This window comes from Anopheles nili, chromosome X (assembly GCF_943737925.1).
Source record: "Anopheles nili chromosome X, idAnoNiliSN_F5_01, whole genome shotgun sequence".
In the NCBI taxonomy this organism is placed as follows: Eukaryota; Metazoa; Arthropoda; class Insecta; order Diptera; family Culicidae; genus Anopheles; species Anopheles nili.
Genome location: NC_071293.1, coordinates 6,522,422 through 6,539,872, shown reverse-complemented (window position 1 = coordinate 6,539,872; position 17,451 = coordinate 6,522,422). Strand labels below are relative to the sequence as shown.

Below are 17,451 nucleotides of genomic sequence, written 5' to 3'. Positions count from 1 at the left end.
CGCGAGGTACGCTCAGTCACGTATCGGGCCGGTTGGTGAGATAAAGCCTGCCATCACGCGGCGCCAAACACCACAATCGCGTCAAACCCGCGCACACTAAATCCGGGCCCACTATAGTCGATCGCGAAACCGTCCCCAAGCGGGGTAACTAAGACAAACGGGGGCAGTGGGGGGGGGGGAGGGAGGCAAGGATGGGGGTGGGGAAAGGGAAGCAAGTCCACGTGGAGGTCCTGCGGGGGGGGGGAAGGGGGATGAGACACCCACGAGCAGCCCTGGATAATCTCCCTGAATAAGCGGTTCCTTTTTCACGCTTATTCAGCGCCTTATATAGGACTTATACAGGAGTACGCGAGTATGCACGCGCACCGAGCCGTGCGAATGTGTGCATGTATGTGCGTGCGTGCGTGTGTGTGTTGTTTGTGTAATCGATTGAGCTAATGAGCCGATTTTCAATCTCAGATTCCCAGCACATCAGTCCAACCTCTATCAGTCTTGTGTCACCCTGTGCGTGTGTGTGAAGTGTGTCGTCAGTCCGTTCCGTGTGCGTGCATGCTGCGTTTCGTCCTGATTACGGAGCCGCAGAAAGCGTAGAGGACATTTGAGAGCTTGCGAAACTTCTGCAACTCCGGCTTCCTAACCTTTAAACCCCGGCAGTCTAAACTCGCGTAAAAAGCTCGCTCGTGGGGTGTCTCGCGTCTTAGTGCAAGTGTAGTGCAATCAACCGCGTTGTTGGGAGTCCTTTCATCAACCACCACTTCTTACCGGTTCCAGCGTGACCCGATCCGTTGAGCGCAAAAACAAAAAAAAACCAAAAGGATCCTGGAACTCCTCTCGGTTCTCGTCTAGTCCTGGTAGATGAGCCCAGGCTGCCTGCCTGTTCGACACCCTGTGGCAAGCGCGGCGACCAGCTGCAGATACCAACCAGGGGCTCCACCGTTGGGCACAATTTTCTCGGCCAGAAACAACTGCACAAACCGAAACGGCCGCGTGTTGGAGCAAAGGGTCCAGCTCAGCGCAATGCGAGGCTGCTGTCACCGACCGGACCCGGCGCCCGTAACCACCCTGTGAGTGTCGTCACAGTCGTCGACGCGCGTCCATCAACTACTTCCCGCATCCTGGGACAGGGATCTGGAGCAGCGGCACCGGAGCTCCAGCTCTATCAACCTCTTCCAATAGGGGGTTTTTTTTTGCACGATCAACAAGGGTTAGTAGACCATGGGTGCGGGGGTGGCGGAGGTGGGGGGGGGAGAAGGGCTATCTCTCCACCTTCTGGCTCCTCATCCTGCACCTTCTCCTCCAGCACATCCTTCTCGAGCTTGCTCGAGCTCGTACATGCTAATCGAAAGAGCAAACGTTACTCGTTTTTGTGCCCTTGTATGTGTGTGTGTGTGTGCATCTGCGTGTGTGTGTGTACAAAAGCCGTCCAAACCTCGCCACAAGCCCGTGGGGCAGGGCTGGGTAGGGTTTCCACCTGCATGAAAGTCCCAGGGAGGACCTGAAGGTCTACGAAAGGAGGGAGTCTCCCGAGCGAGAGAGAGCGATATTGCGTAACTGTCACACCGCGCTTGTTCCCGCTCCCACTCTCATTCCCGTCGCGTTCTGTCAGTGGGATTTTGTTTTGCTCCGCTTCGGGGTTTCCCTTTCTCCCCCACCCCCTCACTTAACCGCGCGCGCGCCTTCACCCGTCCCAAAAAATTATATCATCGCGATCGCGAGGAGAAAGCGTGCGCCGCGCGTGCAGCGGAACGTCGAGGACTGCATCGCAGGGGAGAGGGAGGGGGGGGGGGGGGTGAGTGGGGTTGTTGCGGGAGTTTGTCGGCCGAATGGAGCGGAAAATGAAACGGCTCGTCGGTAAGGGGGCAAGCTTCGTTTCACTTTCGCGCGCGGATGGCCGCGAGGACCTAACCTCAAAACGCGAAGCGAAACGAAAACGTGCACCAGGTGGGTGAGGGGGAGTGCGTGCTGGTGGGTGAGGGGGGGGGGGTGCTGGCGGACTCTCACTCTCTCTTGTGCGCGCCCGCGCGCGCGTGTCAACGGCCGTTAGCCGTTGCGAGCACGTGGTTCTGCTGTTCTTGAAGCAGCCATATTGCCGCCATATTGAGGTCGGTTACAGTGTCTGGAAAATGGACGGCTTTCACGAGGGATTCGCAACGAAACCGGGATGAAGGAAACCACGCGACAATTTACCGTGCTGCTGCAGCATTCACCAGCTGTTAAGCTGCAACCACTGTGCAACCCTTCGAGGGCGCTCTGTACTGACAAAGGTTCTCTCTACAACTGCTGCTTCCGATTAAAGATTCCCCAGAGATTGGCAATCTAATCTTAAATCCGCAAAGACGTCACGAGACGTTTGAAAACGATCACTTTTATTCTAACCAAGGATCTTTCGCGATTTATTCGCATGCCTCTCAGACCTCGCGGTAACTACTGACCATGACTTGTCGGGGGTTTAGACTCATGGAAGAATGCCAAATCACACAAACACCGATGAGAGGTATCGTGAAGCCGTCATAGATGCTCCAGATAGCAAAGCCTCCGATAACTTCAAAAAGCATGCTTCAGAACTCCTCAAAATGGCGTCCTTTAGACACCGAAGGGTTTATCACTGAAGGGTAGCTTGTAGGTGTCCCGCCAGCAAACGGTACGGAAAAAATGGACGAGAAAAAAAAGCATACGTACATGAACGACCCGCCCTGAACAAGGTGGTCTGGATTGGCATACCGGAGCACCTCAGTTAAGGTGGTTCTGCTGGGTTAAAAGTGATTTCTCCATCCCTCAACAATTGTGGGAACCAGCGAGTAGACCCAGTACTGCACCGTTGCAACTGCATCCACCCTCTACCACCACCCCCCCCCCCACCCCACCCCCCGTTTGCCACCCTCCCTGAAGCTGTTCGCGTACACCGGGGCGAGTGCAACGGTATTGTTTGCCAACTGCTGCTGATACTACGCCGTCGCGTGTTCTCCCTCTCTCTCTGTCTCTGTCTCGCTCTCCCACGCTGGCTCCACATTCCAGGGCTCTGTCATGGGGGGAGTCGCCCGGTGAGAGTCGGTGGAGGTGTTTGAGGGGGCATTTGGCATTCACATTTAGCAACCATTCTCGTTCGAGGTTGCGAGCTGGCCTGGCTTAAGGGAACGTGGAAGGGGAGCCATTTGGGTGTGTTTCGTGCCACCCCCTCGCTCTCTCTCTCTCTCTCTCTCTCCTCAGTGCCCGTCTCCCCGATGGGTTTACCTTGGTTAATTTGCTCTCTTTTTTGTTGTTGTTGTTGCTGTTGTTTGCCCTCCCCGATCGAAATGAGGTCCGTTCGCGCGTTGCGTTTCGGGGCTTTTGGTCCGTGTGCTTGGAGCGCGGGTGAGGTTGGCCTTCTAGTGAACCTCCCTCCCCCCACCCAAAAGCCCAACCCCTATTTGCCAAGTGTCTTAACGGAGCGGGCGACAGCCAACGGCGGGGGGTGGCTAACCACCCTTGGGCTCGCCCAACGGCCTCACGAGCAGTTTGTCCCGTTCGAAACAGTGACTCCTAACGAGCAAAAAGGGCTCTAAAGGAGCATGGTGAGGGTGTCCAAGAGGTGGGGAGGGCGTCCAATCCTTCCGCCCAGCAGCCGGTGGCGGTGCAACGAAAGGAAATCCCCCTGTGGGGTGGAGAGCAAAAAAAAAAAAAAAAAGAAATACCGTTTCCAACCCCAAAATTGATCACCATCACCACCACGAAAGCCGGATTCCTTTCCGTCGCGAAAGCGAAAGAACCTTGGCGGGTTTGAGGCCGGGCCGTTCCCTTGCTCTGGGTGGGCACCTCAGAAGGGTGCAGCCCTGTCCTGTCCACTTTATCGCGCTCAGAACACCGCGAAGAATGCCGAACAGGGTGTGACGAAATAATTGGATCAGGTTGGGCTCCGTTATGCGGCGTTGCGGTGGTTTTCGATTGCCTGACCTGCTGAGGAGATCGTGCCTGATCGTGCCTGATCTGGTGATCGTCTAGGTAAAAGGGGGGGTTGCATGTTGAGAGTGATCTGAGCGTAGTTGGTAGTATGTTGGGAAGGAACCTGAAGCTTGTCACAAAGGTTCTAATTTGAGGTACTTTTAATTGGAACAACCTCACAATCCTTAGACTATGAGATGTCAGGATTACTGACAGCAATTCCAAGTTGTAAGGAAACCCAAGTTTGACACTAAGATCCTAGTTCGAGGACCTTGTTGTTTGTCCTTAAATATTTCTTCAATAAACATCAAGTATCTTTCGTCAATGGGACGTCAGAATTCCTGGCACACGACGATAACGATTCCAAGAGGTCTTTAAACGACATCTTCACTTCGACCCTCTCTGACGTGGCATGAGCCCATTAACGTCACTCTTCGACGTGCAGAATCCTGCTGAGCACAACATCCGTCAACATCGTTTGGGAACTTCCAAAGGTACTTGAAATTGCTCAGCGCCAGGAAATCGTCATGCCCGTTCTTCAACGTGATCGTCGGTGTGTTGAAGCTCGACGACTCAAGATTCGAGTGCTCTCGTCGCTCGGCGATCACTCGATCAAGTCGTGCCGATCCAAGACGCCACATCTAGAGCGTGAGTCAGCGGACAGATAGAAGGCATCGAACATCCGGTTCGAAGGTACTGGATGCTAGGTTTAGGTGGCGAGACGACATTAACCACACATGATCGAGGCAAACACGGTTACACATGCATGGTTCCGGGGATAATGGAGCGGAATCCGTCCTAGGGTCACGAGCAAGAGCAGGTTTAACAGGGAATATGGTTAGCAACAAAAAAACGCAACCCCCGACACGGAAGCCCATCAACCACGGTCGCTCGCGCTGTTGACGACCCCAGAAAGGTTACAGAAAAAAATTAAAAAAAAAAACACGAACCCTTGCAACACATAGACGACAATTCCAATAGCGATTTGTTGGCGAGATTCGATCCGCTTTTTTGGTACGTGCGCGATGTCCGGTGTGATGTCTCACGCGATGTTAGCCGTCCATAAACGTCCCATCGCGATCCCCTTCGCGAATCAACCACGTCTAATCGAAAGCGTAACGGGGGGAATTGGATTTTTGTATTTTTTGACATAGCCTGCCCGGAGGCAGCAATCATAATGCCTTCCATCAGCGTGCCGCCTCAGGCGGCAAACCTTCCAATCGAACCGGTAGTTGGCTGCGTTTTTTTTGCGCCCTAGGCTTAGAGCAAATTAATGATCCAAGGTACGCGGTTTGGTTAGGTTTTCTCTCGCCAAGGTTAGTCCACCCCAGGCGCAACACTTCCTGGCTCCATGTGGCTCCGTTACGAGTCGCAAACATTGGGAGGGTTTCTTCGAGCGGGCTTTGGGAGTACTGACTGCGCGCAAGGCCGGGAAAGGTTGCTTGGAAGGCCACCAAGCTCAGGATGCTTGCTCTAATGGCATTTCCATCGCTCCGGTGTTCTTGCAAACTCCCACTTGACATTTTCCCTGGGTTCCACGGGTTCGAGGTTGAGCGTAATACTAGGGGTTGGGTATATTTCAGACTCCTGACATTCAGAAAGCTCTCCGAGAGCTGTCAGAACGCAAGCCTCAATCGATTTACGATCCCGTTGCAAGATGCCGCCCATACTGTGGCCTGAGCACGTGGTCAAACCCTGTGGCATTCCCCATACTGTCACAGCTGTCCAAACAGCTGTCGTCCGGAGGCCTCGGGCGGAAAATGCCGGCTGGCTGGTTGCGCAAAAAACAAAAAACCATCCCCAAGCGCCAAAACGGCACACCCAGCTAGACGAGGGAGCGATAAACCGAATGCGGTCAAGGTGACCTCGACCAAACTGCCCAAGAACCAACCAAAACAGCAGGTGTTGCTTCCCACGGTTCGGCCACAGTAGTTGCGCGTCCCAAACACATCGCCCAGCAGAACGCACGGATGGACAGGCAACTGGCACCGTATTAAATAACGCTTTATTACGGCAAAATTGAAACGAGAGGCCTTTTTCCTTTACACGCTTCGCAGCATCGGCAGCAGCATATAAACTGGTCGCGGTTTGTGTTTTGGAGCGTTGTTGTTTTTTTTTGTTTTTTTTGCCTGCCTTTCCTTCCCCAAATTGGTTTCATTTCTCTTCATCATTTCTCTTTTCTTCACCGGCAATCGTCGGCGATATTGTCGTAATGTTGTGCGGTTCGTCTGTCGCAATGGTTCGGCCGGTTTAGAGTGCGGAATCGGAGGATCCATTTCACGCTCGCTTGCGCTCGGCAGTTTTTTGGGGTTGCTGCGCTAATGAACGATCGAGCAGCACGTGTGGAGCAGGTCTTCGAACTTCTGCAGCGCGACATTATGTGATGATTGGAATTTCCTACGGCAAAAAAACACGAAAAGAAAAGCAAGCCCATCAACAACAAGCAGCACGGTTGAGGGAGCGAAACAGCAACACACGTATCAAAGCGCGGCACATTCGCGAGCGTGGTTTTAAATTAATTCATAATTAAACTTATTGCCTACGCCCCGAACGCACCACCCCTCATGGGTGTTAATTTTCGCCACCACCCCACGCGAAACCATTCGTTCGGGGGTTGAGGTTGCCTTCTCGCTCTCGCGCGTGCGCCTTGTGGCGCGTTCGCATGCGTCTTACATTTTCACTTCGCGGTGGAGCGTGTTTTTTTCCTTTTCTCTTTTTTTTTTTCTTTTTGCTCCAACCACCCCTCCCGGAGCCTGAGAAGAGCCCGCGTTATGGTGCACATGAGAGGCATGTGGGAAAGAAGAAGAAGAAGAAGAAGAGGAAAAAAGAAGAAAAAATGGCACTTTATGAGCGAACCAACATGGCGGGCGCATAGTTTTTTCGGTGCACGCGCGCGCGCACCCCCCCCCCCCCCCCCCCGGTATCCTGCACCCGCGCAACAAGCCGTTTCCCAGGAGAGCAGGAGATCCAAGCGCCCGATCGGTAGGCGCCCCCTTCGGTTCGATTATGATGCAAACGCTGACGTAAGGACTCGGCTTCAAAGCGATTTGCATAACATCCGATTGGGGACGGGGACCGGGCACGGGGAGAGACCGGGGGCTCGGTTGCAACGGGTGCGTTGGGTTGTTTTAGTTTCGGTCGCGTTGTAACACACATTTTTCGTGTTTTTTTTTTTTTTCGTGTGCCATGCTGCACCTCCACAAGAGAGGAGGTTGCTAGCCTTCCACGTGGGCTGACGAATGCGTTACGCGGCTTGAAGCTCCAGTGGCTTCAAAGAGCGTTATCTTCGTCCATGATCGACAGTACCGATCACCGATCAGGTTGCCCCGATCGATAGCTTCCTTTCAGCTGCACGCAGCTAAAGCCGGTCTTCAGGGTGTTACACCGCGATCGCGATCTTCTCCGAGCATACTGTGTGGCCTATCCACCAAAATATGAGACATAAGCCAGCATCCGGCGGTGATGATGACACCCCAAACTACCTCCACCCCGGGGGAGGGTGTCGAAAACGGTGCCCAACATCGAAGATCAACCTCACCGGAGAGATTTGTCACTCTCTCGTTCAAGGTGAAACCAACCAAAGGCAAGACGATGGGAAAACTAACCAACCGGTACTGTGTCAGTAGTCGTTCACCTTTCCAGGTCAGCTGGGTGATTGGCTGCGTGGCTTCCACACCATCTGACCCACTGAGATCGTCCGCCTTGAGGGGGACTTTTTTTTTTCTTGTCTGGATGTTCGTGGCCTCAGTGGTTCACTCTTGAACAGCCCGCTTTGTCAAGGCCTTTACGCTCAAACTGATACCAAACTAAAGCCACAGTAGCACCTGATAGCGGTGCAACTGTGGCTTTTACGCCGCATGTGGCCACAACCAATTTGCAACGCCTATCAGCAACTATCCTCCGGTGGGGAGCAAAGTACCCGTTATCCACGGCAGGTTTATGATCACTCATCATTGCTTCTTCTGCTAAATTATGAGCTCGACATCCGTTCCGCCGGTAATGAGCCGATGCGACTAATGTTCACCGATCATTGAGCTCATGAGCACTGAATGCAAGCGTTACTAATCGCTGTTGACTCGCTCCTGAAGCCGTGGTGGATGTGCATGCCCCAGGGTGCAGTGATTATTGATTTTTAATGCGCTTTGTGGTGGCATTCCAACACCGGCGGGTTGTAAATGTGTCTCCTGGTTGTCTCAGCCATCACGGCTGACTGATGTACAAGATGCATTTCAAACCCTCTCGTAAACCTGCACGAGTCATTTCCACAGCCAGCGGGCTACATTGGCAAGGGAGGAATTAAAAAAGAAAACCCACTACGTCATGTCATGTAACGTAACCCTGAACACGGTGCACCTGACTAACGAATTGGGAGCAATCTTTATATGAGCCTCCGTTACAGTGGTTGTAGAAGAGTAAAAACCAAAAATTAGATCATACATAAATCTGACCCCACCATCAGTGACAGGTGTCAAGCACGTGGCCCTTTCACGAAGCCGTTACGAACAGCGCCCCGATATTGCGCCATCGATTTGAACAAAACACCCCTTCAGGGCACCAACTGCCATGGCTAATCGCTCGGCTTCGATCGCTGACGATGTGCGCATCTTCAATGGCCGCCCGAAACGTCAATCGACGGCTTAATTTGTCAGCCACCCGTGCGAGACACCACGCGGCTTTCAAGCGTCCTAATGGTGGGGAGCGTTAGACCGGAAAGCCCTCGAACCATTGGAAACCAGTTCCAACGGGTGGGAAGGTCTGGAAAAACGCACAAAACCGACATCCATCAAATGTTGCTCATCTTTGGCCCTCACCTCACGCTAGTGACGAACGCGAGAGCGTGTGCCCGTCTCTCGTACGGCTACGCAATGATGGGGTTATGCAAAAAAAAAAGAAAAAAAAAAGCCAAACACAAACAAAAGCGCAAAAGACTCACAACCGACAAATGGGTGCCGCCTGGCTACCAACGTGCCCTAATCAGGCTGGCCGTCTTTTTACTGTTGTTGTTTCCAATTTGTCTTTGGGCGATTGTTTCGCGCCGCAATTTTGTTACATGCAAGATCACCGAGAAGGTGATGGTTGAGCAGCGGTTGATTGCAGCATCGTTGCGGGGGAATGCGACTGAGTGAGGTGGAAGAGGCGACCGCTTATCATCGGCAAACGTGTATGATTACATATCGTTCAGGCATCGTATGGGTTGTTCAGAAGCTCCAGCTGGGAAATTCCACTCTTTCTCTTTCGCCTTGGTTGCGTCAGCTAGAACCACGTGAGATGTTTGCCAGACAGCTAAGTGGGGTTATCCGTCTGATTTTGTGGCGCTAAACATCTCGTTCTTTGGCAGATGAATCGCAGCAACACGCAGGGTGTTCTTCTGCTGGTCTGTTCGCTGTGGCTGCTCATCTGCCTGCACACCACCGATGGTTCGGTGTTGGCAAGTGAGAACGATCGGTAAGTGAGGTTCATCACCATCCGGTTGCAGATCTACAGCTCCAGGTGTTTTTTTTCTGTTCTCATCCATTCATTTCCAGTGACAACCGGCAGGCTCGTGCCGTACGGCGTTCAGACACTGACGTATCGGATCGGGTTGAGGACCGCACGAATGCGATTGATCAACCCCTGGATGCGGCTCTCCAGCTGAAGTACTACGATGTGGTACAGGTCGACTTGGTCCAGAGCCTCCCGACTCAGGCTGCTGGACAGTCAGGGACAGTAGCGCTGGTTGCGGCAGGTGCAGGTGAAGGTCCAGGACAAGACAACCAGTCTGTGTCAGTAGCTCCACCAGCGACGAAGAGCGAGTCAGCTAAAACCCTCGCAGATCAGGTGGCGGAGGGCAAATATGGGCTGATCCATCGCGAGCTGTTCCAGCGTCGACCACAGCGGCTCGGCGTGCTGAACTACCGCCGTAACGAGGAGGTCCCACTAGACGATGAACGCAACTACGGTGGTCTCCGTCCAGATGAGATCTGGCTAGCAGAAGATCACCTGCTAGTGCTGAAGGGTGGCTCGATCAACTTTGGTAGTAACCGATCGGGGGCAGATGGACCTGCCGGGGCCTGGCAGCCCATCGACGACTACCGTGCCCCGGATCGGCAGGTCCAGATCCCAGCTAACCCCGCCGTACCGCCACCCTTTCCCGTGCAGCTCCGCGAGGACGGACCGATTGAGTTTATCCGTGGTCGTCAGGTGCCGGCATTTAATCCGTTCACTAACGAATCGGCGTTCCTCTTCACCAACAAAGCGTTCCCGGTCATTCGGCCGGAGGATTTCGGCGGGCAAAATATACTTGCCGGGCCAGCGGCGCACAATGCTTCTGGCCAGCACCACACCGGACTCCAGTATCCGCCTCCGGTCAACCCACCGCCCGTTTCGGACAACCGGACGTACTCGAACCCGTTCCTGAAGTTACCGCCACCGCCGGGGTTGCCTCTGGGACCGCCACTAGCAGGTCCTGGAGGTTCTTTGGATGAGCAGCGGAACCGCACTGGTCTCTTCCCGCCTGGAGACGAAGACGACCCGTCATTGTACTACCCTCCACCGTACACGTTCGAGTACCGCGGGAACTACACCAACCCGGTACCACCGGGTCCGCTTGTTCCTGGAATCATCTTACCACCACCACCGAACTTCTTCATCCTCAAACCGACGGTGTCGTCTGCCAACGGGACTGAGCGGGTTCCGGTTGAGCGAACAAAGCCCTCTAAACCACCCAAAACCCTCTACTCAGGTAGCCGCCCTACGGCGACGGCAACAACTACAACAGCTGCTCCAACTCCGCCACCTGTCAACAGTGTCGTGCCGCCCAAGATTGTGCCGTCGCGTGTCGAGATTCAGAAGGCCGTGTTGAAGACGTTCGTGCCGGTGTTGGAGGTGTACGGTGCTCCTCGACAGCCTGGTTCTAAGGTGCCCACTAAACGACCGCGCCCAAAACCAACTCTCCCACCGACAGTGACCACCACCGTGCCACTACACGCCCCATCGACTAAGCTGCACAAAATCCCACCAGAGGGCGCTCGACAGCCACCAGTCGTGCCAGCACATCCAATCTACGCCGAGTACTTCGATATTCGCACGTCCACGAGTCCACCCATCTGGGACGCAGGTGTATCGCCACCTGTCACGCCTCATCTACCCCGCACGTACCTTCCTGTGGCGGGTAAAAGCCGCCCGGAAGCAGCCCGTCCGTCAGTGGCGGCAGCTGCTATTGACGGGTCCGGTGACTACTTGGGAGGTAACACCTACGGCACCTACAGCCCGATTGAGCAGTTCCACCGGGAAGTACAGACCATCCGTCAGACGTTGCAGATCTACGAGAAGGCAAACAAACTTAATAAGGCTGGTGGGCGTACGTCAAAGGCGCACTCAGCTGGACCGTCTCTTGCTAACCTCTCGCTGTCGTTTGATGGTAACGTCTACCGGACGGTCTACCCGACGGAAGTCGTCGCTGCACCTCAGCCGATACACGTGGCCCAACCAGCAGCCTACCATCGTCAACCGCCACAGGTCTACCGACCACCTGTGTATGGAGCTGCCACTCAACCAGCAGGTGCTCAGTATGAACAGGCACCTGCCTATATCTACCGACAGACGGACCTGCCAGCTGGGTACTACGTCACTACGACAGAGTACGGCCGTCACACACCAACTGCGTACGGTGAGCAACACCAGCCTCCACCGCAGCAGTACTACCATCAGCCACCACCACCACCACCGCCGCCACCGCATCAGCAACCAGATCTGTCATACATCGCACCTGTCATCCTCAACAACGGCGCTAGCGGGTATAACCGACGACCCGAGTTTGACACGACCACCACCAAGTCCTACCTCATCCTGGACCACCGACTGCCGGCGACTGGCCGTCTACATCCTGACCGCCAACGTCAACCCCTCTCGGAGCTACCGTACCTGTACCGGAGCACCGGAACCGGTTCGCCAGGGTCGGCCAGTGAGCAGGGACTGCCAGCACGCAACCGGTACCTCGAGGGTGACATCCTCGTCAACTACAAGCATCCGTTGCCGGTGCTCAACCCGGACAGCGAGTTCCTGCCCTACCACCATCGGCTGAAGGTGCGCAAGCGGCAGAACGTGCGCGGAGCTGGTGAGCAGAAGCCGCGCTACCTCGGACAGTCCCTCTACAACCATCGGTAGGGTGTGTCGTGGGTTAGAGGAGGATTGTACATATATAGCTGGCACAAACTTCGCCACGTGGTTCCGGTCGAGCGGCGAGTGGGAGAACATTCGTACTACTATCTTCAAACTCCCCGAAAACCGCGGTGGTTCCGAAAGGCGGAGGATGAGCGGGGCTAGGAAATACTCACCTGTAATTATTGTTGTTTGTAATATTGGACGCTTTGGAAGCTGCTCGTGGGGGTACGGTTGCAGGTTAAGGTCTCTGCCATAGACTGTATAAATAAAATTGAACCCAGGAAAGAAATACGTAGCGCGAGAAAAAAAAATACAAATAATCACACGAACAGCTGGCAATTACACCTGCGTACCGCGCAGTATAGGAGGGGAATGGGCCTGCAATGATGCTAGAGTGTTTAACTAGGCTACTTTCGATTGCCATTATGTAGAAACCGAACAAAAGCCCGTGTACTGTACTTTTTTTTTGCTTTATCGCTTGATGAATACAAAACTATGCATCTGACAACACACAACACCGAAACGTAGGGTAGAATTGCCGTTGGGGAGGGTTTTCTTATGATTTTTTAACGTTTGTACGTACACTACTCTTTGTACTCCATCATCGCCTTTTTGGACGCTTGGTGCAATCGGTACCGGTGAACGGCGAATTCACACAAAAAGATCGTAAGTCCACCGATGAAGCCAAGCAGCAGGATCCAGTAGGAACCCGCCATGTCCGAGCTGTTGACCGTGTGGTTCTGGACGTCCATCACCCGGCTGGAACCGCTGCACTTGTCCTTAGCGGGAAGGTACTGCGCCACCCAACGCTGTATAAAACCAAACTGGTGCATGCGCTTAATCTCCTCATTTACCAGCTCAAGATATGGGCTGTCCTTTGGCATCACCAGTGCAATTTGCTCGTCCAGGAACTCGTCCGTGCTGAGCGTGAAGTCGCACCGGTCCGTCCGAAGGTACTGGCGCTTCATTAGATACCGCAGGTTGTTCCGCCAGTCGATGTGCACGTGTTGGCCGGCTTCGATGCGCTTCATCAGCTCGTCCGTCACTTCGCTGATCAGCAAGCTACCCTTATATAGTTGTTCGTACTTCGGTTCCGTTGAATCCTTTCGCAACAGATTTTTTTCACACAAGAATGTTCCCACGGGAAGAGAAAGTTACATTCGAACCCTTTTCAGGGAGGGCTGACGGGCGGAATCTTACCATTAGAATCTCCTCTAAAAAGGTGCCTTTACGAATGCTCCACGTCATGCCGCGATCGTTCCGAAGTAGTTGCATGATCCGATTGACAGGGATGTCTATCTTTGGAAACGTCAGAAAGGCCACTAAATTACCGCAATACGTGGTGACGATTACTAGCACAACTGTTAGGATAAATGAGGTTACTAGTAAACACCTCCATTCTTTAAAGGACATCACACATACCCAACCACCAGGTTCCTATGATGATACGCCCACTATCGGCATATGGAAGATAAAGACCTCCTGTAACGAAATATGATAGTGAAATACCACAAGACCACAGCCTGATCTTGAGCTGACCTTGTTGCAGCAGTGCTCCATAGATGTACCAGAAGCAGTTGTTCATCTTTCCGAGTCCGGTTTCGGTGGACTTGTTGTGTGCCTCGTAGTATGGACTAAGCTTATTGATGGCACACAGTACAGGACCCATTAGGGCTACAGCAGCTGCCAAGCACAGCCATGTCTGAAATGGTCAGATGTCCTTTCGTAAAACTAGAATGAATGATTTTTCAGCCACTTACGTCCGGTCCAAATGGAGACAGAAACAGTAGCACTCGGCTCAGCTCCCTGAAAGTAAGGCAAAAAGATTGCTACACCGTAACACTTGCCCTGGGAAATTATATATACCGTGGGCGAGAGATGACAAAACTGTACGTTTGGATACTGATGGGATCGGTGAAGCTAACGAATTTCTTCTGTTTTTCATTCACTGTTGAACCGATCGCTGCCATTAATATCTAAGATGATACAGCAACGGTAAAATAGGTTGAATCTGCAGTTTTTATATACATTCTAGGATAGTTCACTATTTTCATACCTTATTGCTCACAAGGGTGTTGAATATCTCCTGTGGGATATCGGATGAGATGGCTTTTACATCAAATATCGCCTAGTAAAAGAAAGCATCTTATAATACCGAATCTCTCATCGTATGATACCAGCATCGAATAATAAAAAGAAAAGAAATTTACCGATGCATTGCCTTCTATGGCAGAGCCATTAACTTCAACAGACTGTGCAATAACCATTGTGTAAGTAAAGTTAAGTTTGCGCGAAAGTTCGTTCAGCACATCGTACACTACACCGCTGTTAATCATCGGACTACCCGATTCATTATAAGAAACAAATTGCCAAGGAGGGTTCTGCAAGAAGAAAGATCGTGATAGGTTCAACTTGTACTTGAAGTTGACCATACTCACATGGTAGCTGTAGAAAACAAGCTGGACACCTCGGAATCCATACTGGGCATGTGGAAACAGGGCGTCAGTCAGCATGAAACCATCCTGTGGCGACCAGTAGCCAATGTCTAGCATAGAGTACTTCTTGCGCTCTAACGGATCTAGGCCCTCTTTTGTAAAGATTGAGAATAATGTGTTATCAGATAGTCAAGTTCAGTCAACGGCTCGCGGTAGCAGGATTTGAAAAATTGAGTAAATTCGTTAAAACGTTTGATCTCACCAGATAAAAAGTCCGTTCTATAAACATAACCCCAAGTTTCCGCTGACTGTATCTTCCAGTACGAACACTTGTTGCACTCATCCTTAGAGGTGATAGCGGCCTGCGTAGGATTCAGTCAATGAATAATACAACCGAGCCGACCAGTGTTGTTCACCATTATACCTTTATCATGGCTAGAATCTTATTCTTTCGCTCCATCTTGGTAGGCCGTATAATTTCCCATTCCTCGTCAGATATCTGTCCAAAAACGACCTGTTCTTCGCGGATCAACTTCGAGATGCTGCGGATAAAGTGGAGCAGATACTTCTCCATATAGCACAGCACGTTAACCTAATTAAAGTCGAAGAAAAATGTTAAACTTGTTAAGAAATGGCGAAAAGTAAATGCAGATCCCATCACTTACGGTGCAATTTTGACCTGTTGACCCGGCGTTGTAAACGAACGCTACGTTATCGCCCTCGTTGATGATGGTGGAGGACGAGGTAAAGTTGCTACTGAATTGATCCGTGTAGGGCAGCAAATAAAGCCACTGTGCTGAGGGGTTCACTAGTTTTAGATCCTGACCGATGATATGGCAGATAGAGAAAGAGCTTATAATTTTTTGTAATTTTCCTGTTTTGACATGCAACAAACCTTGGAAATCTCCATTAAAAGCGTCAGTGTGCCTACGCTGACAATGGCGATGAAATTTTTGCCTACAAAAAAACCAATGCAATCAATTCTTCCCAAACTGCATTGTAGGAAGCCAAAGAAATACCTGTATAAGTCGTCGGTATGCCAAGGAGCGTTTTTCGAATTTCTTTCCGCTTCTCCCAGCTGTGCGTTGGAGCATTGATTTTGAACTCCGTCAGAGTAAGCGGCTTAATGCCTTCGCGGTCCTCAAGCAGAGACAATATGCAACGGCTGATTTCAGAATCTGTATTGACGAAAGAAATGCGCTCTTTTAGAAGACAAGACAGAAAGAACCACCTACTCTCTGATGGAATACCGAAGACTTGATCGTAGAGCAAAGTCGCCGTGCGCCAGTTAATCGACCGAGAACCCTTCATATCAAGTATGATTTGCGATACTTCGTCGAAGGAGTTGCTCGTGCCATCGCTGCGAGGGATCTGTTAATGGTTCAAAACATAACCCAAAAAAAGGATGCTTAATTCACACGACACTTGCCGTTAAAAAAATTTTCTTCACCCTACCATGATTGCGTTGTGAGCCGGCAGCCGGGGACAATCTGGATCCGTGATGCTCATCATTACCAGCCGCTCACGCACCGCCTCCTGGTATATCTCCCAGGTGTTCTTGCAGTTCGAGACCGAAAGCACGGCGGAGAAGTCTGAGAAAACGAAGCATCCATTGAACACGTGTCCAAAAGCACCACGAAACACGAACGCACCTACCCCGCTTAAGGTTGATGCTCGTCCAGGAGTAGTATTTCACGATCAGGCCACCATTTTTCAAGTTCTCTCGAATGAGCTTCTCCACGATGTTTTTCGTCTCTTCCACCGTTTTATCATATTCAGCTCCCAAGTATTCCCGATCGAGGATGATCGCTGAATGGAGGAAAAGTTTTACTTAAAAAAACCGCCAAAGAAACGGACCGGAGAGTAAACTAAAACTACGATCAAGAGATCACGGTTCCGCTTCTGCTTTGCTTAATGAGCAGTTTGAAGACAACCATCACGCTGTCGAGCCTCTCCAAACATCATGCAAATTGTTGGTAAAGTAGCGAACAAACTAAAGCTTTTCTTTCGGATATGGTTGAGCGATGATGTTTGATGAAGCTTTCGCGAAGCAATGCTGAGTTTGATCGTGGAGAAACTGGCTCCGAGACTTTCAACGGATCGTGCACTGCTAAATTTAAACTACTTTTAACTTGCCAATCGAAGCGTTCGTTGACAGTAGCGACGGGAAGTCGTCTCCCGTGCAAGGACCTGCGAAAAGCGCCAACACCACGAGTGTGGCCACAATCCGTAGCGCCATCGCCAGCAGGATGTGAGCTCGTTAGGTTCAGCCCACGTGGTTCACCTCTCGACTGTCCAGTCTGGCGCAAATGGCGCCGAGTTTTGTTGTGATGCGGCAGCTGACGGCTGAAAAGGTCAACGAAACCGGCACGAACGGAAACCTACGCATTCATAATTGAGAATCAATTTTCGATTGCAAGGATGCACAGGTTCAAAGGTCGGAAAGTGGTCTTACGCTGGCCGGTTGGGCTCGAGGGTCCTGAAAAGAGGATTTTGGTTTTCGTAAGCGTTTCTCTGCATTCATCTATAATGGAGCGCAACAGGATCTGCTAGACAGGGGAACTGATTGATCGGCTTGATTTGCCGAGGCTTTCAGTTATCTTCAAATATTAAAAATCAACTCCAAGCCAGTATATATCTTACCGTGATATTACACACTGTACCAATAAAATTCTCCTCAATACGAAGGAAAACCTTTAAACTCTGTGCAGTGTATCTATTATGATGCAGCAGTACATTGCATTAACAGAACGTAAGCCATCCTGCCAAGGAGCATTTTTGGAGTATCAGTATAATGCTCTAAGTGAAAAGTGAAATACATTTTCATACGACGGCATAGCAGAAAAAAGTAGCAATCAGAAAATGCACTACAAAATGGTACAAATACTACATTTAAAAAAAAAAGACAAAAATGAAATAAACAAAAGCCTTTTACAGTTTTCACTATGTCCTTGCC

At 51.5% G+C, this 17,451-nt stretch overlaps 2 protein-coding genes across 2 annotated transcripts; one reads left to right on the top strand and one right to left on the bottom strand.

Annotated features, from left to right (window-relative positions):
- Window positions 1–9,256: 9,256 nt before the first annotated feature.
- On the top strand, window positions 9,257–12,569 carry LOC128728597 (uncharacterized). The gene is made up of 3 exons (XM_053822225.1): window positions 9,257–9,363; window positions 9,444–11,430; window positions 11,467–12,569. The coding sequence occupies exons 1-3, from the start codon at window positions 9,257–9,259 to the stop codon at window positions 12,061–12,063; spliced, it is 2,691 nt and encodes an 896-aa protein (XP_053678200.1). The 3' UTR covers window positions 12,064–12,569.
- Window positions 12,570–12,644: 75 nt separating this feature from the next.
- Window positions 12,645–16,734, bottom strand: LOC128728574 (ionotropic receptor 93a). Its single transcript, XM_053822203.1, has 18 exons — window positions 16,632–16,734; window positions 16,152–16,304; window positions 15,951–16,087; window positions 15,746–15,866; window positions 15,515–15,673; window positions 15,391–15,452; window positions 15,161–15,316; window positions 14,920–15,087; window positions 14,758–14,857; window positions 14,499–14,647; window positions 14,271–14,441; window positions 14,117–14,188; window positions 13,927–14,036; window positions 13,821–13,866; window positions 13,600–13,762; window positions 13,483–13,542; window positions 13,261–13,421; window positions 12,645–13,163 (listed from the first exon to the last, which is right to left on the bottom strand). The coding sequence occupies exons 1-18, from the start codon at window positions 16,732–16,734 to the stop codon at window positions 12,645–12,647; spliced, it is 2,610 nt and encodes an 869-aa protein (XP_053678178.1).
- Window positions 16,735–17,451: the final 717 nt, after the last annotated feature.